General features: G+C 42.4%; 1 protein-coding gene across 1 annotated transcript; it reads left to right on the forward strand.

Annotated features, from left to right (window-relative positions):
- Positions 1-5,380: 5,380 nt before the first annotated feature.
- Positions 5,381-23,851, forward strand: LOC129819692 (zinc finger protein 865-like). Its single transcript, XM_055876178.1, has 2 exons — positions 5,381-6,280; positions 18,221-23,851. Exon 2 carries the CDS (start codon positions 18,650-18,652, stop codon positions 22,694-22,696), a length of 4,047 nt encoding a protein of 1,348 aa, XP_055732153.1. The 5' UTR covers positions 5,381-6,280; positions 18,221-18,649; the 3' UTR covers positions 22,697-23,851.
- The last annotated feature ends 597 nt before the right edge of the window (positions 23,852-24,448 follow it).

Genomic DNA, 24,448 nt, shown 5'->3' on the forward strand with positions numbered 1-24,448 from the left:
GAAAAAAAAACTTGTAAACCTCCACAAGTCTGGTTCATCCTTGGGAGCAATTTCCAAACGCGTGAAGGTACCACGTTCATCTGTACAAACAATAGTACACAAGTATAAACACCATGGGACCACGCAGCCGTCATACCTCTCAGGAAGGAGACGCGTTCTGTCTCCTAGAGATGAACATACTTTGGTGCGAAAAGTGCAAATCAATCCCAGAACAACAGCAAAGGACCTTATGAAGATGCTGGAGGAAACAGGTACAAAAGTATCTATATCGACAGTAAAACGAGTCCTATATCGACATAACCTGAAAGGACACTGCTCCAAAACTGCCATAAAAAAAGCCAGACTACGGTTTGCAACTGCACATGGGGACAAATATCGTACTTTTTGGAGAAATGTCCTCTGGTCTGATGAAACAAAAATAGAACTGTTTGGCCATAATGACCATTGTTATGTTTGGAGAGAAAAGGGGGAGGCTTGCAAGCCAAAGAACACCATCCCAACCGTGAAGCACGGGGTGGCAGCATCATGTTGTGGTGGTGCTTTGCTGCAGGAGAGACTGGTGCACTTCACAAAATAGATGGCATCATGAGGAAAGAAAAGTATGTGGATATATTGAAGCAACATCTCAAGACATCAGTCAGGAAGTTAAAGCATGATCACAAATGGGTCTTCCAAATGGACAATGACCCCAAGCATACTTCCAAAGTTGTGGCAAAATCGCTTAAGGACAACAAAGTAAAGGTATTGGAGTGGCCTTCACAAAGTCCTGACCTCAATCGCATAGAAAAGGTGTGGGCAGAACTGAAAAAGCATGTGTGAGCAAAGAGGCCTACAAACCTGACTCAGTTACACCAGCTCTGTCAGGAGGAATGGGCCAAAATCCACCCATCTTATTGTGGGAAGCTTGTTGATGGATACCCAAAACGTTTGACCCAAGTTAAACAATTTAAAGGCAATGCTACCAAATACTAATTGAGTGTATATAAACTTCTGACCCACTAGGAATGTGATGAAAGAAATAAAAACTTAAATAAATCATTCTTTCTACTATTATTCTGACATTTCACATTCTTAAAGTAATGTGGTGATCCTAACTGACATAAGACAGGGAATTTGTACTTTGATTAAATGTCGGGAATTGTGAAAGCTGAGTTTAAATGTATTTGGCTAAGTTGTATGTAAACTTCAACTGTAGGTGCTAGAAGACAGACACCATTCTGTATACTTCTGGCCCCTCTTTGGACACTGTGTTAACTAACCTCTAGACGAGCTTCAATGCCATACAACTCTCCTTCCGTGGCCTCCAACTGCTCTTAAATGCAAGTAAAACTAAATGCATGCTATTCAATCGATCACTGCCTGCACCTGCCCGCCCATCCAGCATCACTACTCTGTACGGCTCTGACATAGAATACGTGGACAACTACAAATACCTAGGTGTCTGGTTAGACTGTAAACACTCCTTCCAGACTCACATTAACCATCTCCAATCCAAAATTAAATCTAGAATCAGCTTCCTTTATCGAAACAAAGCATCCTTCACTCATGCTGCCAAACATACCCTTGTAAAACTGACCATCCTACCGATTCTCGACTTCGGCGATGTCATCTATAAAATAGCCTCCAATACTCTACTCAACAAATTGGATGCAGTCTATCACAGTGCCATCCGTTTTGTCACCAAAGCCCCATACACTACCCACCACTGAGACCTGTACACTCTCGTTGGTCGGCCCTCACTTCATACTCATCGCCAAACCCACTGGCTACAGGTTATCTAAAAGTCTCTGCTAGGTAAAGCCCCGCCTTATCTCAGCTCACTGGTCACCATAGCAGCACCCACTCGTAGCACGCATTCCAGCAGGTATATGGTCACCCCCAAAGCCAATTCCGCCTTTGGTCGCCTTTCCTTCCAGTTCTCTGCTGCCAATGACTGGAACAAACTGCAAAAATCACTGAAGCTGGAGACTCATATCTCCCTCACTAGCTTTAAGCACCAGCTGTCAGAACAGCTCACAGATTACTGCACCTGTACATAGCCCATCTGTAAACAGCCCATCTATCTACCACATCCCCATACTGTATTTATTTATCTTGCTCCTTTGCACCCCAGTATCTCTACTTGCACATTCATCTTCTGCACATCTACCATTCCAGTGTTTCATTGTTATATTGCAATTACTTCGCCACCACGGCCTATTTATTGCCTTAACTCCCTTATCTTACCTCATTTGCACTCACTGACTTTTTTGTTTTCTTTTTTTCTACTGTATTATTGACTGTAAGTTTTGTTTATTCCATGTGTAACTCTGTGTTGTTGTATGTGTCGAATTACTATGCTTTATCTTGGCCAGGTCGCAGTTGCAAAGGAGAACTTGTTCTCAACTAGCCTATCTGGTTAAATAAATGTGAAATAAAATGTTTAAGTTTGAGTTGTTTCATCTACATTAAGTGTAGTCAATGACAAACGTTCTCGTGTTGAAAAGGCGCTAGTTCCAGTGTTTTGGAATCTTACTTTGTCTTATATTAATTAAATGTTTAACAATGGTTGTTGTTCAAAATGTTTGCAATAAAATATTGTTTTCAGAATAGTTTTTTACATAGATGTCCTTTCCACCCCAACTTGTCATTTCCACCCCACCTTGTCATTTCCATTAAATCCATATTTCTGAGGTAAATTAGTATATTATGTATAATTTATATTGATTGATTTGTTTTAGATAGGGAAATCATATGGTTGTTATCATAATCTCACAAAAAGGTTGGGTGGAAATATCTTATTTTTCATGATAAATAAATGTTTTCAGCTGTCACCAAGGCAAGTTTAGACATTCAGGTGTCGTGTTGAATTACTAATATTAGGAAAACCTAAACAATATTCAATTCAAGTTAATATACAAATTCAATGCCTTGCAAAAGTATTCATTCCCCTTGGCTTTTTTCCTATTTTGTTGCATTACAACCTGTAATTTAAATTGATTTTTATTTGGATTTCATGTAATGGACATACACAAAATAGTCCAAATTGGTGAAGTGAAAGGAAAAAAATTACTTGTTTTAAAAAATTCAAAAAAATAAAAACCTGAAAAGTGGTGCGTGTTCACCCCCTTTGCTATGAAGCCCCCAAATAAGATCTGGTGCAACCAATTACCTTCAGAAGTCACATTATTAGTTAAATAAAGTCCACCTGTGTGCGATCTAAGTGTCACATGACCTGACCAGGGTTAGGTTATAAAAAAATATCAGAAACTTTGAACATCCCACAGAGCACCTTTAAATCCATTATTAAAAAACTGGAAAGAATATGGAACCACAACAAACCTGCCAAGAGAGGGCCACCCACCAAAACTCACGGACCAGGCAAGGAGAGCAATAATCAGAGAGGCAACAAAGAGACCAAAGATTATCCTGAAGGAGCTGCAAAGCTCCACAGCGGAGATTGGAGTATCTGTCCATTGGACCACTTTAAGCCGTACACTCCACAGAGTTTATGGAAGAGTGGCCAGAAAAATGCCATTGCTTAAAGAAGAAAGTAAGCAAACATGTTTGGTGTTCGCCAAAAGGCATGTGGGAGACTCCCAAAATATATGGAAGAAGGTACTCTGGTCAGATGAGACTAAAATTGAGCTTTTTTGGCCATCAAGGAAAACGCTATGCCTGGTGCAAACCCAACACCTCTAATCACCCCGAGAACACATTCTGGTGCTGTTGGCAGCATCATACTGTGGGGATGTTTTTCATCGGCAGGGACTGACTGAACTGGTCAGAATTGAAGGAATGATAAATGGCGCTAAATACAGGGAAATTCTTGAGGGAAACCTGTTTCAGTCTTCCAGAGATTTGAGACTGGGACTGAGGTTCACCTTCCAGCAGGACAATGACCCTAAGCATACTGCTAAAGCAACACTCGAGTGGTTTAAGGGGAAGCATTTAAATGTCTTGGAATGGCCTTGTCAAAGCCCAGACCTCAATCCAATTGTGAATATGTGGTATGACTTAAAGATTGCTGTACACCAGCGGAACCTATCCAACTTGAAGGAGCTGGAGCACTTTTGCCTTGAAGAATGGGAAAAAATCCCAGTGGCAAGATGTGCCACGCTTATAGAGACATACCCCAAGAGACTTGCAGCTGTAATTGCTGCGAAGGGTGGATCTACAGTATTGACTTTGGGGGGTTGAATAGTTGTGCACGTTTTCAGTTTTTTTGTCTTATTGCTTGTTTGTTTCACAATAAAAATATTTTGCATCTTCAAAGTGGTAGGCATGTTATGTAAATCAAATAATGCAAACCCCCCAAAAATCTGTTTTAATTCCAGGTTGTAAGGCAACAAAATAGGAAAAATGCCAAGGGGGTGAATACTTCTGCAAGCCACTGTATATGAGAAATGTGTTATAGATACAGCGGTTATCAGATATTGTTTCAAGGCAAATCAAGACAATCAAAATACTTGTAAAATGGTGTTTGAATAAGTTTTAATTTCTGAAAAATGCAGGGCCAAAGTGCCCGAAGTTTCAGAATCACCCACACATGGATTTTGTATTATAGAGTAGTGGCCTGAGGGAACACACTTCATGTGTTGGGAAAAGTGTTATGAAATGTAATGTCATGTAATATTTTAAATTGTATATAACTGCCTTAATGTTGCTGGACCCCAGGAAGCTAATGGGGATCCTTAATAAATAAACACAATAAAGAAAGTTTTTAAACTGGTTGTAAATTCTATAAATGGCCCTATAATTACACTGTACTCGTTTACTTAAAATTCCAGGAATATAAAACTCTCTGGGCCACACGCTCTGAACTAATTATTTCTAATTGCTTTACCTCACATATGTGATGCGCAGCTGTTAAGTGTCTAGTAACATGGGAGTCACTGATATTTTTCTCGCAACCTTTCTTATACCAAAACATGAAGTCGTTTGTCCCTTTATTCCCCTTTGTCACCCTTGAGGATTCAGTATGAATGATGTCAGTATAAGCACACAGGGAAACTAATCTGACAAAATGTCCTTAAAAAAGCATTAAAAAATATATATATAAGCAATAAGCAATCTCAATTGTGTGTAAAATGCATAACTCAACTAAATACATGCATTTAATAATGCATTTGGCAATGGTCATGCAATGACCATACACAAATTGGTTGGGTTATACACAAATTCAGAAACAACACGAGCACACAGCCATGTATTTTTTCCAAATACATGGCTCTGCACACTCTAACACGCGCGCGCGCGCACACACACACACACACACACACACACACACACACACACACACACACACACACACACACACACACACACACACACACACACACACACACACACACACACACACACACACAGTTGGTTGGACTTCTTAGCCTGTGACACTACCCGGAAATAGAATACAGACCGGAAGCTACCATTTTAACTCGAAGAACATTAGCAGCCGTAGGCATAGTCCATAAACGGGGACACCTAAAATTGACACGGGGCGGAAAATATTTGACCGAAGAAAAAAAATGAAAATACGACAAACACTCAAGAAAGGGCCAATTTCGGTAAATTCGAAGAGTTAACGATTCAAGCATCGAAACTACCGCTTCCAACAAGCGACATATCTGAATTAGCAGGCCAACCCAGCGGAAATAGTTTTTGTTAACGAGTCGAAAACAGCCCTCTCGGGCCGATGGAGAGGCAGGCCTTTGAAAATATTTGTCCCTGGATGAAGAAAAATGTCTATCTGACATAAATAAGTTATCACGGGATTCCCCGCGCCATTTTTATCCTATGTTTTTTTTCTTTTACCATTTTGACAGGCGATTTTAATGAGTAATTATAAGGTTAGCTTGCTAAAAAAAGACAGCTATCAAGCTATCTGTTAGCTTGTTAGCTAGGTTAGCTTAGCATCGGCTACATATGCAACCAGGTTTTCAAACGACATTTTAATTTATTAGCTAACAACGACATGATTGAAATACTCCTTTATTCAGATCCAATTTCATTTTTATTGTTGCATTGGTTGACAGCTTTACTCAACCACCTATAAAACAAGGTAATGTTAGCCTGCTAACGTTAGTTAGCTAATGACGAATGCCGCGCTACTAATTTTGGAATTTTGCCACCACCTGCAATTTTGGTGGGTTTTCAAGTTAGTCTAGCTAACTTTGCTACCCACCAGAAGATCAATGGAAGCAGACCCATTCGTTTCTACCTGTAAACACGTTTTGGTCTTCAATCAAGCAGAAAGTGCTACAGCAGTCTCCAGCCCGTATACATCCCACCAAACCTGTTGGTAAGATGTTTTAAAATTAGTTTATTGTTAAATGGTACGTTATAACCTTGTAGTTAGGCAAGGTCTTCACAGACCATTAGGAAATACTGGGAACGTCACTGAAAAACACAATTATAGTCCTTTGTAAGTTATATGAAAACACATTCTCTGTTATGGTTGCAAATATCTCAACAGTAGGCTATTGGCACCTATCAGATACAGGTCTAGACATGGCCATGTTAGCTATCATCCATAGTTTTGTCGATTTGTTTTAAATAATGATGCACAGCATATTGATAATAAAAATGAGATGTTGTGCATGCCAATCAGTTTATGCCAATTTCTGTCACATATTTATATTCTGGATTCTCATATGCGCACTCTAATATATCCACTTTGATTGTAATTCCTTGATTTTATATATATTTGTTTTACATTTGTGAAACATTCTACTTCACTGTTGGAGCTAGTAACATAAGCATTTCGTTCCACCTGCTATAACACCAGCAAATATGTGTACATGTCCAATAAACTTTGAATTGATTTTATCTAGGCCCAGGCTACATTCTATTTAGGCCTATTTGATTGCCTTCTTGGTACTTTAGACTAATGGCTTCAAGTTCATGGTATATCATTTCATAACAAGCTACATACATTTAATTTGCATTGCCCGTAGGCTTCAATCTGCAATTTGTGCATTATATCATAGTGGGCCCCCGAAAAAAGCAAATGATGGAGAAAACAGAGCATGCGTCCAATGTAAATACCTTTACTGGTAGTACTTAATTTCTATGAGGCTAGACCTAACTATAGTGCTCAAGAAATGTCATTCCACGAGAGCAACGCCATTAATCATTTGGACTTGATTTGGAGTAAATGGCCTAAATAATTTGTTTACAAAGTTTCATGACAACAAAAATAATCTATGGAGTAGGCTACTTGTTTGTTTATTATAACATAAGACAATTGTACCAACCTCCACAGGGTTATATGGGTCATCTATTTATTTTCTTGGCTATTATAATACCTTCCTTGTTTGGTAACAATAGGTTGGGTGACCTTATCGCCCTACAAGAAAGGTAATTGGAAAATTGGCCACAAGACAGAACTGTTTTTGTATGTCTATTGTTAATGGGGAAGGACACAGTGAATTCACTGTTGTCCTCTAGTAGAAGTTTCACCCTGGGGTTCCTGTGATATTTACCTTAAAAGACTGAAGGTTGAGTGTAGCCCAGGGCCATGTTCAGTTGCAAAACGACGTCTTGAACGTTGCAGATAGAAATTCCATGAATAGAGCTGACGTGATTCCTTATTTCACATGTCTGTTCTACATAGCATATTTATATCTGAACGTTACAGAACGCTGCGTCCTGCTGAACGTGGCGCTGGTGTTACCATTTTGAAATGTAGCCTATAATTAGTTTAGGTGAGGTGGTTGTGTAGCTGTGGCAGGTCTCGCATGTCTTTAACCAAGTCAGAAAAGTCACCTGGGGAAAAAGTAAAGGAGGCAAAAAGTTATTTAGACCACACCAGTGTTTTTATTCTATCTTTATTTAACTAGGCAAGTCAGTTAAGAACAAATTTCTTATTTTCAATGACGGCCTAGTGCCTTGTTCGGCAGCAGAACGACAGATTTTTACCTTGTCAGCTCGGGGATTCGATTTTGCAACCTTCTGGTTACTACTCCAACGCTCTAACCACTAGGCTACCTGCCGCCCTGATTTCCATTGAATATATTTATAGGCAGCTTTGCCCGTACACATCTGCACAGCTCAACTAGACTAATAAAGGACTTGTTGGTTAATTGAGCTGGGCTAGATGTGGACCCCTAGGACCAGGATTGCACATAATTAACTGCACACACTGAATTCACGTCTCCTATTTTCAAAGCAAACCAGAGGTGCACGAGGAAAGTAGGATTGGCTGAACTAACAGCTGGGTTGTTCCATATGATTTCAAAAACTTCTTTACTGAACCCCTTTTGATTTGAATGAAACCTTCCATGTTTTCCCATGGTGGAAGTGGTCAGAAAGTGACATTTTGGATCTGAATGCCAAAACATTCAGGAGATTGCCCAATTCTGACCCAATTTGCAAAGTCCACCCTACCACGAGACTTCATCACTGAAAAAGGTAGAGTTTGATATCATTTGAAAGCTTACAAACAGGATTTCTTTTTTAAAATCTTATGATTTATTGAAATACGTTTTTTTTAAGATTTTTATTTATTTTTTTAAATACATTTATCTAGGAACATGTAAACTCAGATTTTGTTCATATACACTGTGTATACAAAACATTAAGAACACCTGCTCTTTCCATGACATAGATGTACCAGGTGAATGCTATGATCCCTTATTGTTAAATCCACTTTAATCAGTCTAGATGAAGGAGATGAGACGGGTTAACCCTCTAGGTTCTAAACTAACATGGAATTGTTTTAAGATGGCCATATCAAGGTTAATTTAGCCACCTTTCACCGCAGATGCGGAATGGCGATATTACCAACGGGACATTAAACTGTAAAATCTTATGTTTCACCGAGTCGTGGCTGAACGACGGCATGGATAACATACAGCTGGCGGGTTTGAAACTTTTTCGGCAAGGATAGCACAGCGGCCTCTGGTAAGACAAGGGGTGACGGTCTATGTATATTTGTGAACAACAGCTGTTGCGTGAGGTAGAGTATCTCATGATAAGCTGTAGACCACGCTATTTACCAAGAGAGTTTTCATCTGTCTTTTTCGTAGCTGTCTATATACCACCACAAACCTATGCTGGCACTAAGACCGCACACAATGAGCTGTATACCGCCATAAGCAAACAGGAAAACGCTCATTTAGAGGCGGCACTACTAGTGGCCTGGGACTTTAATGCAGGGAAACTCAAATTTGTTTTTACCTCATTTCTACTAGCATGTTAAATGTGCAACCAGAGGGGGAAAAACTCTAGACCACCTTTACTCCACACACAGAGATGTGTACAAAGCTCGCCCTCCATTTGGCAAATCTGACCACTATTCTATCCTCCTGATTCCTGCTTACAAGCAAAAACTAAAACAGGCTGCACCAATGACTCGGTCAATGAGAAAGTGACCAGATGAAGCCGATTCTAAGTTACAGGACTATTTTGCTAACACAGACTGGAATATGTTCTGGGATTCTTCCGAGTGCATCGATGACGTCGTGCCCACAGTGACCATACGTACATAACCATTAGCCGCTGAAAATACATTTGACCGGTCATGCTTATCAGTCTAGGTTAATTGATTTGCGTAATTCAATTAGTGTCAGAATTGTAATAAATCTCGTCAGTCATAAAACGGGAACAGTGTCGGAGTCGACCAGAATTGTTATTTTGCAGAAAATAGTAATGTACAGTGAGTTTATAGAGTTAGAAAGTAGCTTTCTTACGCCAAAGAATGACTGTCTTTAGTCAGTGATCCATGAGCAAATGAGTGGAGACTCGTTGCTAGGCTACTCAGACTCACTGCAGGGAGCTGTGGGAGACAGAGTAGCAGCACAACAGCTAAGCTAACAACCAAAAAAGTTTCGCAGCATTTATCTCCTGTTCTACTGCTTTTCATATCAACTTTGTTCCTAGTTGTTGCATATTTACAGTTTACCTCTTTCTACGTTTCTAATGGGGGTGTTCGTTTCAGTCACATTAAAAGGCTTGTGTCAGGGGCGTCTTCTAGAACAGCGGTTTCCTGCAAATTGCATTTAGGCAAATAATGTATTACATTGCTTCATTACAGTAGTTGCATGTTAAATAATATGAGACCATAGGCTTGCTATTGTTGCTTGTTTTTTAAGCTCTTAATGAAAAATATCTGCTCATTTTACCCATGCATAGTATTTTCTGTTGATCAGGTCATTTTACTGTTTGGAACGAATTTAACCGCTTGTTAACCGGTTCTTGGGGGTTGGTTAGTTGACAGCAAAATTGACCGAAACTTGTATCCCTATTCCAAATCTCTCTGCCAATAACGGCTAGTTTTCAGTTTCCCCTCCCCACTCACACCACTCCCAGAAAGTCACAGCAAAATTCTTGCTTGAGCAATTGGTGTTAAGAAGCTATTTTTGTTTCTTTTTGACCATTTTGACTGAAAACAATCACAGGAAGGTACTTAATTATTGCCTAAACTATTTTATTTTGAATGTAAGGACTGGCCAATATATATCAAATTATTTTTTGTTTTTATGAAAGTTTATGTCCGCTTGTTCTCATGTTGTCTTTTTGGTCTCGTCTTGTTCGCTCCTGTGCTCTGCACCTTCCCATTTACATCAGGTAGTTGTATATAATGATGAGATGCTCACTTCTCCACCCTATCAATGGGAGTCGAAGTCCCAAAGGTGGCAAGGCAGGCGACAAGCTTAGGTTCAAAATAAGCGCATAGAAACGCATTGGGCTTATTTTGGCCAGATTCCGGCGAGAGGGAAACCTCATGCTCTGCCTCTTTCTCCCAAGATGAGAGATCACTTCTTCCTCTCTGACAAATAGTTTCAACTTGCTATTTTGCATTTCAGGTTTGGTCCAACAGAATCAGTCATATGGACACCGAAACACATGGAGACATAATTTTACTGTAATAGAGAAGTTAACTTTTGAACCAATACCCTGTTTATGTTTCAACTCCTCAAATTTCGAGCCGAGCAGACACTACTAAAACGTATGTACCAAATTAACATTCATTCTGGGAAATTAATTCTGATTGTCGCGCGTGCATTACAGTACCACGTATTGCTAGCAGCATTTTAGTCAGTTATTAAAGATCGTTATACTAGCTGTTTAGTCTGTGTGCAATAAGCATAAAACAATTATATAAGGAATTGGCAACTCATTCTCATTCTGAGAAATAAGGTAGGCCACTTGATTTCACCATCTGAACAAAGTGGACAGGCTAGCATGCTTTTCAAACAGTTGGAGACGGACAGGTTATGTTCATAACAATTCAACTGTTTTGCCTTGTTAGCTGAATTCAGAGCTTGTGAAATTTGACCTAGATCTAAGTTGGCTAAACTTGATATCAAATCAAAAAAAAAAATGGGTCACCTATACATATTTAGCAGATGTTATTGTGGTTGTATCGAAATGCAGTAATATCTTAACAATTCACAACAATACGCACATCTAAAAGTAAAAGATAGGAATTAAGAAATATATAAATATTAGGATGAGCAAATTCGGAATGGCATTGACTAAAATACAGTATAAACATATGAAAAAGCAATATGTAAACATTATTAAAGTGACTAGGTCCTGGGTGGCAGGAAGCTTGGCCCCAGCAATGTTTTGGGCCGTACGCACGGCCCTCTGTAGCGCCTTATGGTCGGGTGCCGAGCAGTTGCCATACCAGGCGGTGATGCAACCGGTCAGGATGCTCTCAATGGTGCAACTAACTTTTTGAGGATCTGGGAAACCATGCCAAATCTTTTCAGTCTCGTGAGGGGGAAAAGGTGTTGTCGTGCCCTCTTCACGACTGTCTTGGTGTGTTTGGACAATGGTAGTTTGTTGGTAATGTGGACACCAAGGAACTCTTACTCTCGACCCGCTCCACTACTGCCCCGTCGATGTGAATGGGGACGTGTTCGACCCTCCTTTTCCTGTAGTCCACGATCAGCTCCTATGTCTTTATCACGTTGAGGGAGAGTTTATTGTCTTGGCACAACACTGCCAGGTGTCTGACCACCTCCCTATAGGCTGTTTTATCGTTGTCAATCAAGCCTACCACTGTTGTCGTCAGCAAACTTAATGATGGTGTTGGAGTCGTGCTTGGCCACGCAGTTGTGGGTGAACGGGTACCGGATGGGACTAAGCACGCACACCTGAGGGGCCCCCATGTTGAGGATCAGCTTGGCAGATGTGGTGTTGCCTACCCTTACCACCTGGCGGCGGCCTGTCAGGATGTCCAGGATCCAGTTGCAGAGGGAGGTATTTAGTCCCAGGGTCCTTAGCTTAGTGAGGAGCTTTCTGGACACTATGGTGTTGAACGCTGAGCTGTAGTCAATGAACAGCATTCTCACATAGGTGTTCCTTTTGTCAAGGTGGGAAAGGACAGCGTGGAGTGCGATTTGAGATGGCGTCATCTGTGGATCTGTTGGGGATGTATGAGAATTGGATTGGGTCTATGGTATCCGGGATGATGGTGTTGATGTGAGCCATGACCAGCCTTTCTAAGGACTTCGGGGCTACCGATGTGAGTGCTACGGTGCGGTAGTCATTTAGACAGGTTACCTTTGCTTTCTTGGGCACAGGGACTATGGTGGTCTGCTTGAAATATGTAGGTATTACAGACTCGGGTCAGGGAGAGGTTGAAAATGTCAGTGAAGATGCTTGCCAGTCGGTCCGCCAAAGCTTAAGGTTCCCCTAGGAAACACTTGTCAACACTTTGTTTCCTACCCTGTCACAATAACTCCTCCTTGGCATTTTCATTCGTTGTCATGTCAAACACTTTATTTAAAGTGCCCACTATTATATTCTAACTATAGAATTAGAATAGTCATTCTATTTCCATGATTCTAACAGTTCACCCAAGTGTTTTCCTCTAAATCGCAAGTAAAATCGCAATTGCAACATTTGGTTAAAAATAAGGCCCGGGTTGTTTGTCAATATCGTGCAGCACTACTTGGCAGTGTGGAAATGAGTGCAGGAAAAGCAGAAATGTGTGATAATGCTGAGAAATTATTTTTAGTTGAATTGAAGAGTATGAAACAATCAGAATGCAGAAAGACCCAATGAAATCACTTAGAATGTATGTGTTGCCACCCTAGGGTCACACTACTCATAAAGCAAGTTTTTTACTTTTATTATTCAAAAACTTGAAATGGCGCCATTCAACAAAAAAGTGATATTTTAGCCATATCACCCAGCCCTAGTCTAAGGTAGTGTTGTAAACGTTAAACTATTTAAACGAAAATGTGGATCTTAACGTTAAGAAAGATCCATAACTGAAAATGTTTTGTTAGTTTTTGCGTGGATGCAGAAAGAACAACAACACAGTGGGTCAATTTCCACATCAACTAAGGCTCAACTTCTTCTTTGTCTTGGTGCCCTGGCTACCACGCTGTGAACAGCGTAAAGCGAACCCGTGCACATGCGCAGATACTATGAGATCGAAGTGTCGCGTCTAGCTCATCTCAATATCCTAGCCTATTCATTGATGATAGGCCCTGCTTTACTGAAGTTGTGAGACATTGCAAGCCAAGAAATTGTGATATACAGGATTCCATTGTGAAATACCGCTTTTGATTGTTGTCAGATAGGCCTAGTGCACGGTTCTGACTCTGTGTCTGGCGGTTGATCTTCCTATTCTGTCTCCCTCCGTCCCTCACTAGCTCACTGAAAATTGTGTTTGTGTTCTTGGAGGTATGGAAACTAGTCAGTCTCCTGCTTTCCAAAAATACAGAATCTTAGGAGTCTTCACACTAGGCGTGTAAGGATTCGAGGAAACAATTATTTTGGAGTCGACTCTCCACTACGTCATTGTCGTTAACAGTTGGAAAAATGGCAGAGAAAGGTAAGTGACCACAGCGATGTCCTGTGTGGCAATACTTTGAGAAGGAAAATCTAACTTGAGTTGAGGTACGGTAATGGTAGAACAGGTGCAATGCTTTAAAAAATAAAATTCCACCAAACCACTCATTTGCATAACACTAATATGTGAGATTTTTTTTTTTGTGGGTGAACATGTTTCATTTTGTTTATAAGGTTGGTAGCAACATGTGGAAATCTGTTTCACCTCAAGTCAACTACAAAACCCGCAATGCTGTCTCTGTGGGCTGGCTGGCTGGCTAGGTAGCTAGCTAGCAAATGTAGCTACTCACAATAATACCAAAGTCAATATCAGCCTGTGAAGGAGAGAGCTGTAAAATCACCTAAACAAACTGCACTAACTATCGATTTAAGAGTCTACAATCTCACTATGTTCAACCTGCCGATCGATGCAGTCTGACATTCACAACGGCACCATGCAATTCACCCTGGACTGAAGAGGCAGACAAATGGGAGAAATGTGTTAAACCCTTTTGTTAAATTACATATTTCTCTAGGTATTTATATCACAAAAATATGATCAATGGCTCATTGGAGAAAAGACAATCTGACATGTTTTTCAGATCTAAAAGTCGTATTCCTGTTAACTTCCAGTGTGGTGAGAGCGGCTCTAAATGCTACGTCATACCAACCGAATTTCTGCTTGCTTGAATGGCAATATCTCAGATAAACATGAATTGACCCAGGGAATCGATGGAACATTGCTCAGAGATGCACAAAAACAATATAACATTCAAAATGGTTGAATCTTTATTTTAACTATCTGAAAGGGATGCACGGTGAGACCCAAACCGTTGCTGGCAGCAGCAGAGCTGCATTGTAAATTCACATGGAATTTTATGAATTGTCTTCTCTTTTTTTAATGGAAAACCGTAAACGTAAAACTGTTTACGCTTATATGTTAAGAAAAATTGTCCGTTTGTCACATTCCTTATCCAGGGTACGTTTGTGAAAATGAGAATCTGGGTTTAGTTTTAAAATATATAATTGACGTTTAAAGAAAAATGGTTTGACAGCCCTGTTTTGTAAGCTTTCAAATGATATCAAACTTAACCGTTTATTTTTTTCAGTGATGACATCTCATGGTAGGGTGGGGTATGCAAAATGGGTAAACTTCGAGCACCTGTTTTGGCATCCAGGTCCAAAAAGTCACTTTCTGACCACTTCCACCAAGGGCAAACTTGTTTGAAGATTTTGTTCAAGTCAAAAGCGGTGCAGTTTGAAAGTGATTGAAATTATATGGAACGACCCAGCTTCAATTTTTATTTGACCAATGAGTCAGAGTGCAATTGGGGTCTAACCTATTCTGTTTGACATAATGCAAGCCAAAGAGCATTGAAAAACTTGCTGCACGCCCCTGATCACTATTAAAGCAAGAAAACACATTTCAATATAAAATGCAGGTTTTATGGTCTGCGTTTTGAAAGTGCGACCCCTGCTTCTGCCATGGCCAAACGTGTTTAGAAATGTTTGTTTAAGTCGAGGTGCGGTCAAATTGAAATCAAATGGAACAACCCTTGGGTCAAGCAAGTTTGGTTCTCGGGCCAGAGTCCTGTTTTTTTTTTTTTTTTTGCTCTTTCAAATCAGTTACTGATTCTGGATTCTGACCTGGAAATGTGGGCACGTTTGTGTTTCAATAATTATTTTTGTTAAATAATTGTCAATCCTTAGTAATTGTATGTGGCTATGTTACAGAATGCACCTTTAACAGAGTTGATGGCTGCATTGGTCTAGGCAATACAATTATTGTAAATAATCACTATTTTAAAAGCACAAACGCTTGTTTACGTTTTGACAAATCTTAAGTTAGACAATGAAGATCTCCTGAGTTTTGTCTAGTGGTAAGTGGTTCTGTATGCCTATACTGGGAGATTAATTTTGTATTTTATTTTTTAAATAAATGTTATCCCCTTTTCTCCCCAATTTTCGTGGTATCCAATCGCTAGTAATTAATATCTTGTCTCATCGCTACAACTCCCGTACGGGCTCGGGAGAGACGAAGGTCGAAGGCCATGCGTCCTCCGAAGCACAACCCAACCAAGCCGCACTGCTTCTTAACACAGCGCGCCTCCAACCCGGAAGCCAGCCGGACCAATGTGTCGGAGGAAACACCGTGCACCCCCCCCCTCGGTTAGCGCGCACCCGGCCCGCCACAGGAGTCGCTGGAGCGCGATGAGACAAGGATATCCCTACCGGCCAAACCCTCCCTAACCCGGACGACGCTAGGCCAATTGTGCGTCGCCCCACGGACCTCCCGGTCGCGGCCGGCTGCGACAGAGCCTGGGCGCGAACCCAGAGACTCTGGTGGCGCAGCTAGCACTGCGATGCAGTGCTCTACACCACTGCGCCACCCGGGAGGCCCAGATTAAAATAATTTGCTATGATGCTTGGTCAATTCTCGGGATCAAATTTTATTGGTCACATACACATGGTTAGCAAATGCTAATGCGAGTGTAGCGAAATGCTTGTGCTTCTAGTTCCGACAGTGCAATAATATCTAACAAGTAATCTAACAATTTCCCAACAACTACCTAATACACACAAATCTAAAGGGAGGAATAAGAATATGTACATATAAATATATGGATGAGCAGCATAGGCATGGTGAAATAGATGGTATACGGTACAGTATATGCATATGAGTAATGTAAGATATGTAAACATTATTAAAGTGGCCTTGTTTAAAGTGACTAGTGAATCATTTATTAAAGTGGCCAGTGATATGTGTCTCTATGTAGGCAGCAGCCTCTCTGAGTTAGTTATTGCTGTTTAGCAGTCTGATGTCCTTGAGAGAGAAGCTGTTTTTCAATCTCTCTGTCCCAGCTTTGATGCACCTTTACTGACCTCGCCTTCTGGATGGTAGCGGTTTGAACAGGCAGTGGCTCGGATCGTTGTTGTCCTTGATGATCTTTTTGGCCTTCTTGTGACATCAGGTGCTGTAGGTGTTTTGGAGGGCAGGTAGTTTGCCCCCTGTGATGTGTAGTGCAGACCGCACCACCCTCTGGAGAGCCTTGCGGTTGAGGGCGGTGCAGTTGCTGAACCAGGCGGTGATACAGACTGACAGAATGATCTCGATTGTGCATCTGTAAAAGTTTTTTTAGGGTTTTAGGTGACACGCCACATTTCTTCAGCCTCTCAAGGTTGGAGGCGCTGTTGCGCCTTCTTCACCACACTGTCTGTGTGGGTGGACCATTTCAGTTTTTCTGTGATGTGTATGCCAAGGAACTTAACTTTCCACCTTCTCCACTGCGGTCCCATCGATGTAGATAGGGGTGTGCACCCTCTCCTGTTTCCTGAAGTCCACGATCATCTCCATTGTTTTGTTGACATTGAGTGAGAGGGTGTTTTCCAGGCACCACACTCCCAGATCCCTCACCTCCTCGCTGTAGGATGTCTCGTCATTGTTGGTAATCAAGCCCACTACTGTTGTGTCGTCTACAAACTTGATGATTGAGTTGGAGGCGTGCATGGCCACGCATTCATGGGTGAACAGGGAGTACAGGAGGGGGCTGAGCACACACCCTTTTGGGGCCCCAGTGTTGAGGGTCAGCGAAGTGGAGATGTTGTTTCCTACCTTCACCACCTGAGGGCGGCCCGTCAAAGTCCAGGACCCAATTGCACAGAGCGGGGTTGAGACCCAGGACCTCAAGCTTGATGATGAGCTTGGAGGGAACTATGGTTTTGAATGCTGAGCTGTAGTCAATGAACAGCATTCTTACATAGGTATTCCTCTTGTCCAGATGGGATAGGGCAGTGTGATGGCAATTGCATCGTCTGTGGACCTGTTGGGGCGGTATGCAAACTAAAGTGGGTCTAGGGTGGCAGGTAGCGTGGAGGTGATATGATCATTGACTAGTCTCTCAAAACGCTTCATGATGACAGAAGTGACTGCTATGGGGCAGTAGTCATTTAGTTATCTTTGCCTTCTTGGGTACAGGAGCAATGGTGGCCATCTTGAAGCATGTGGGGACAGCGGACTGGGATAGGGAGCGATTGAATAGGTCTGTAAACACACCAGCCAGCTGGTCTGCGCATGCTCTGAGGACGCAGCTAGGGATGCCGTTTGTGCCAGCAGCCTTGCGAGGGTTAACATGTTTAAAGGTCTTAGTCACGTCGGCCACAGAGAAGGAGATGGGGGGGGTGGCTGCAGTCCTTGTTAGCGGGCCATGATGGTGGCACTGTATTATCCTCAAAGTGGGCAAAGAAGGTGTTTTAGTTTGTCTGGAAGCGAGACGTCGGTTTCCGTAACGTGGCTGGTTTTCTTTTTGTAGTCCGTGATTTCCTCACCCTGCCACATACGTCTAGTGTCTGAGTCGTTGAATTGCCGACTCCACTTTGGCCCGAGGCGCTATCAAGCTCTAGGCCTATTTAACCAAGAGACTTAATCAATGTTTCTGTTTTTCCCCAGTCTTCAAGAGTGTGGCATCAACGGGCAGACAAAGAAGTGCAGCACCTGTTCATCCTTCCTCGCCCCAGCTGGATGCGGACAGCTTCACATTTTTGGTGAAAAACAAAGACTACCACTATACAAGAAGGAATCTACAAACACTACATAGACTGCATACTATTTATACATTGTATTTCAAATTAGGAACAACTTTTATTTAAAAGGACATTTACCTGCTCTTCTTGGTTTAAAGTGCAAGCACTAGGTATTCATCTGTATAAGAGGGGATAAGGGATAGACATTGGTAGCAGCGGGAGTCATTCTAGAGAAAGTTGTTCAAGAAGCATTACTTTCAGTAGTTGTGGCTATAGATTATTATTGGTGCGATATTGTTGTACTTCAACAGTAGGGCGAGTGACCCAGGAAAAACCTCCCATCAGTGAGTGGGAGATGTTCCAGTTCAGTAAGTACCCCTTGGACATTCTAGATATGCTAAGTGGACACCAAGCCCACCAGTTTAAAGGCCTTGGATTGGAAAGACAGTTGCAGCACCAACAGCAAGTCCAACTTCAGCACCAGCAACAGCTTCAGCAGCAGCACCAGCAGCAGGGGGAGTCGTCAGGGGCTCTTCTCTCTGGGCTCGGTCTGGGGTCTCTTCAGGGGTCTAGAAGTAATGCTTTTGCTGATTCTTCATCGATATTTGCCAAAATGAGTGCCCCACCTCCACCAATATCACACCAGAGCCAGTCCTCATCCTCGCATAGTTCACGGAAATCCAGTAAGATGAGCAGTAGTGGGAGTGGGAGCTCTGCTGCGGGATACCCACAATTCTTACGTCCGTTTCACCCGGCAGAAGCAGCACTAGCCCAAGAGCAGCTGCACTCGGGAATGGGACGTTTTGACTTTGGTGGTAGTAGCAGTGGAGGGTCTGGTGTTATTGGAGGAGTGGTTACATCGGCTCCCCCACCACCACCTTTACACCCTGGCCTCTCTGTTCCCCAAGCCTCACCTGGACCATCCTCCTCACCCTCCCCGTCATCTTCATCGTCCACCAGTAACAACCCTGGCAGTGCAGTGTCCTCCCTAGGGCAACCACTTGTTGGGCAGTCTGATCCACGTAGCTTACATCAGCAGTTCAGTTGCATGCTTGCCGCCAATCAGTACTTTCTTTCTGGGGTCCCGACTAACAGCAGTCTGGAGCAGTTTCTGGTTCAACAAGGGGGTCATAACCATCTTGGCCTGGGTTTGGGCCAAGGAGCTAGTGACTCAAACTCAGCCCTCGCCCCACCTCCAGCTCTTCACTCCTCTCACAGTCATAGTCACTCCACTCCCCAACCTCAACAGCAGCAGCAACCATTAGCACCCCATGCTTTATCTCACCCTCACAGCCATAGCCACCCACACCATCCTCTTCACCCAACACCTCAGCCGTCGTCTCTGGGTGGCTTTGATTTCCAAGGTATTCCAGTTCTCTCCTCCAATCAGCTGGCTTCGTTGATGCAACAAGAAGCTAGTGGTATGCCTCTCCCTCTACCACTCCATTTATCACTTTCGAAAGATGAAGGGAAAGGAGACAGTGGATCTGGGTCTGGTGGAAGTGGTGGTAGCAGGAGAAAGAAGGCTATGGCTGGCTACCTTCCTCAGAGAAAAGCAGATGGCACTAGTCACAGCAGTAGCAGTGGTAGTAACTGCCACAGCAGCTCCACTGAACACAGTCAAAATTCAATTATTCAACCGGGCCTTGTAGGAGGAGCCATAACCAGCCTTGGTAATAACCATTCATCAGTCCTCTCTTCATCAACACAGTCTTCCTCAACAGTCTCCTCCTCTTCCTCCTCAGCCCCTTCTTCATCCACAGCCTCGGTGCTGGTAGCTAATGATTCACAGCTACCTAAACCTGCAAATCCCATGGCCTCCATGCCTTGTCAACCTGACCCTGAAGCCATCTACCACTGTGGTGAATGTGGAAAGACCTTCAGTCATCTTACAAGCCTTCGAAGGCATCTCCGTAGTCATGGTTTGACTTCTGAAGATGCCAAGCCAGACACTTCAAGCGAAGACAAAACGTTCTGTTGCACCGAATGTGGAAAGGGATTCAAGAAAAGAGGGCACCTTCTCCAGCATGGTGTTATTCATTCAGGGGCTCGTCCATTTGCATGTGGTGTCTGTCAACGGTCTTTCAATCGCCGTGAGTCCCTCACTAGGCATGAGAAGATCCATGATGATAAGCCTTTCCGATGCCCTGCTTGTGGTCGCTGCTTCCGAGAGAGCACCTCTTTGCTAAATCATGCTGCGTCTGGCACCTGTGGAAAGCCTGGAAGGAATTCACGGCCCAGACCAAGCGGTAGTAGTGAAAATCAAAGCTCATCAAGTGCAAGTAGCAGCAAAACTGAAATGGTGGCTGGAGGCAGTGGTACAGGTGATTACCAACGAGATGGAACGAGCAAATATGGCACGGATTATTCAAGGAACCGGCCATCCTACCAACCATCCTACAGTGTGGATGACTACCGACGACAGCAGGCTAACCAGGCTAACCAATCTTGTTATTCTGGAGAGAGCTCCCATAGCAGTGAGATGTCAAGCCAGACACTTAGAAAAGCACCCTTGGCTCCTACCTTACACCCACACCCTCAAAGTCAACAACAACAACAACACCATCTCCATCAACAGCAGCCTCATCTTCCTCTTTCATCTCTATTGGATGACTCTGAGGATGAGGTCACTAGCAGTGCCATGTCTGCAATTGCAGCAGCTGCCGCTGCCTCCTGCGAGATAAGTACTGGCGAGAGTCGTGGAGAGGAGCGAAGAGACATCATTGGAGGTTTGCTTGGAGGACTTGGCTTTGGGAATATGGGAGTCTCACCAGGTGGTCCATCATCTACATCTGAAATCGACAAGACCTACAGAGCAGGTAGTGGCTCTACCATGCCTTTAACCCATCCAAGCCAGCAGATGATGAATGCTAAACCGAAAAAGCCCCGCAAGCCCCGACAGAAGAGAGAACCAGGACCTGATGGAATCATAGTTAGACAAAGAAGAAGTCGTGGAGAGGGAGAACGGCCATATTCATGCGGAGTATGTGGTAAAGGTTTCAGGAGACGTGAGACCCTACGTCGGCATGACCGTGTTCACACAGGTGAAAAGCCACACCGGTGTGATGTTTGTGGGAAAGAGTTCCGGGAGTACTTCCATCTTACTAAACATTCCACTGTGCATTCTGGTCAGAAGAACTACAAATGTGACCTATGTGGTAAAGAGTTTGCTTACGCTCAGAGCTTGGTGAGACATGGAAAATTACACACAAAAGTGGAATTGGATGGTACGCCAGGAGGAAAAATTGCTAAGGGCCATGGCGGGGTTAATAATCTAGATGGAAATCAAGCAAACTCTCAATCTTATTATCCATACCCTCAAGATAAGTCTCAGGGGTCTAGTTCGTCCACTCAGCCCCCTCAGAAGCTCTATACATGTACGACATGCTGGAAATCCTTCCACCATCAGTTCCACCTGACAGCCCATCAACAAACTGTCCATGGTGGTGGAATAAGGGGTGAAAAGAATTTCTGCTGTGAGGTATGCGGTAAGGCTTTCGCCTATTCTAACAGCTTGTCCAGGCACAGGCAATCGCAGCATGGATTGGGCCGCACTGGTTCGGCAAACCCACCAGCTGGTGGAACCCAACATTCTTCCCAAGCAGCTGAGTACATCCCTCTTTTTGAATCAGGCCACCCCTCAAATTATCCGTCTGGCTCCTACATGCCAAACCAATCCTCCCAAGGTCAACACCGCCCTTTTCAGTTCCAGTCCCAAGAAGGATGGGTTGGTGGCAAGAGAAAAAGAGAGAGAAAAAGGAGGGTTGAATATCAAAGTATAATGAGAGGGGGGCAACTAGTAGGTGTTGCCTTGAATAAGGCCACGAGCAGGAGACTCAAACTGATGAAGCGGAAAAAAGGAATAATGCATGAGAAGCTTAAGCAAAAGAAACTGCTCGCCCAGCTCCTGAGGATGAGAGGAGGGTATAGAGTTAGACAATGGTGCGGAGGTGTGGTTAAGGTCAGTGGGCTGTCATCTATGGAAGTCCCCATAAAACGTTTTCCATGCCAATACTGCCCCAGCACCACATTCGCCAGTCAGGCCAAACTTTTGATCCATCGTTGTGTGAGGCATCCTCCAAGAAATAACGGCCACCAGGCCCGTCTGAAGTGCTCGGTCTGCGGAAAGCGTTCTCGGACGTTACGGAAAGCCCTCATTCATCGTGGACGTCACCTTTCCCAAGGGCGGTTCTCATGTCCCAAATGCCGCTCCCGCTTCTGGAATGGATCTCTCCTGGAGAGGCACAGGGTTGCTTGCCGGAGTCAATCTCTCTTAGGTAGTGGAAGCTGGGGCTTGAACGTGAACTTGCCCCCAAGAGAGGTTGTTGAGAAGACAGCGGAAGAAGCGGTTCAGGAGGGCCAGCCTGGGAGAACAACAGTGGTGACTGAATACAGCCACTAATTATTTTCTAGTCTAGGATTTTTAAACTAAAAAGCAAGCAAGAACTAGCAAGTTTTAAAGATGTGGGCAACAGGCTTTAATATAACTACCGTATATCCCCTCTACATTCATACAATCCTTACTATAGCAGAGACGTTTGTAAGATAACATGGACTTTTTAAAGGCCAACATCAAAAGCACCATCCGTCTGTCTTTGCTTCCCCAAAGCGGAGAGAGGATTCTAGATCATGTGAGTGTTTGAGTAGCACCTCTTTTCTTCTAAAATGCATTCAACCACAGTATCATTTTTGTTAGCTGTGTTTGGTCTGGGATTATGAATGCATACTAGTAAGAGTGGAGTACCAAAAGTACTGATGTTTTATGTTTTCTGTCATTATTCACAGTTAAACAGTAATAGTATTTGTCTTTTGTTCTGTACTATGTGTTTTTCTTTTGTTCCCCGTAGAGATTTTTTTTCGTACAGATGTTTGGCCTGAAGCAAAAACAATTGTGTGGTGAGCAAGTCAGTCTAAGAAGCTATTTGAACCGATAAAAGATAGTTGTCAATTAGTCACTCCTGTTATGAAACTTGACTCACTGAATTGAATAATCACTTAGTGTAACTGGACGTATCTTGTCAAACCAATCGGTAAAATTGTGCAAAACTGGCTAGCTGAACAGGTTGGAATGGATCAGAATGGAATGAGAGACCATTTTTTCTGTACACTTCCATCATATATAGGGGAAAACAATGGGACTTAGGTGTCAGGAATGGATAATGGGAACAACCGGAGTGTACTGTACAATTCGTATTATATTTTATTATATATTGATTATTTGCTGTTTTTTTTTTACTCCAAGTATCATTTATTTTGTCATTGTTGCTATTGTATGGGTGGGTGGGAATATGTTTTGGGACTATCTTTGTAAAACAATGTGAGGATGATGAATATATGTATCAGTGTGATTATTTTTTTCCCCCTTCCCTACCCCATTTAGTTAAGCCCTATCCCGTAACACGTGTACACATTGTTCATTACTTAGGTCCTGTCCCTCGGTGTTTTCCTTTCAGTAAACTAAAACATGAAATATTATTACTAAATAACTATCCTTTTCTTTGCCTAAAGTGAATTGTTGAAACCCTTAAAAATGAAATAAAAAAACTTTAAAATGTCATGCTTTCCCTTACTATTATTTAAATTGATGGTATTCAAAGTCTCCCCCTAGTGGGGTCGCAGGGGAAATGCAGTGGGCAAAAATATACAATATATTGGACAATATACAAAAGTTATTGAGAAAGATCATTAAAAAAATACATGTACTAATGTTAATGAGAAAGATAATTAGAAAAATAATATTTGAATGATTAAATGTGTATTACTTGATTCTCTTAATTTTGATAGGAGAGAAATGTAATTAATTGCAGGCAATTTGTTGATGTGACAATCAAAATGTACCGATTTAAAAAAATAAAATAAAATAAAATAAAAAAGGGTCCCCGCTGAAAAAAGTTCTGAATACCACTGATTTAAATCTAGAGAAATTCTGAACTCTTTCTTTTTGCCAATGCACAAATGATCGCTCCTACACATTTCACTGTTTGTATTTACCTTCCTATATGTTGATCATTTAAGTAGGTTCAAATAAATGGCAAAACGGCAAGGTGCTCCACACAGTGCGCTGTCCTTACCTTACACTGCAGAGATGTTTACAGCTCACGTGTTGGCACATGCCCTGTGCAGTGCCACACTCAATTAGAAACGGAGGGAAAAA

The sequence above is a fragment of the Salvelinus fontinalis genome, chromosome 22 (assembly GCF_029448725.1).
Source record: "Salvelinus fontinalis isolate EN_2023a chromosome 22, ASM2944872v1, whole genome shotgun sequence".
NCBI lineage: Eukaryota > Metazoa > Chordata > Actinopteri > Salmoniformes > Salmonidae > Salvelinus > Salvelinus fontinalis.

Coding starts and splice junctions, on each gene's coding strand:
- LOC129819692 (XM_055876178.1), top strand. CDS start 18,650: ATGTTCCAGTTCAGTAAGTACCCCTTGGACATTCTAGATATGCTAAGT.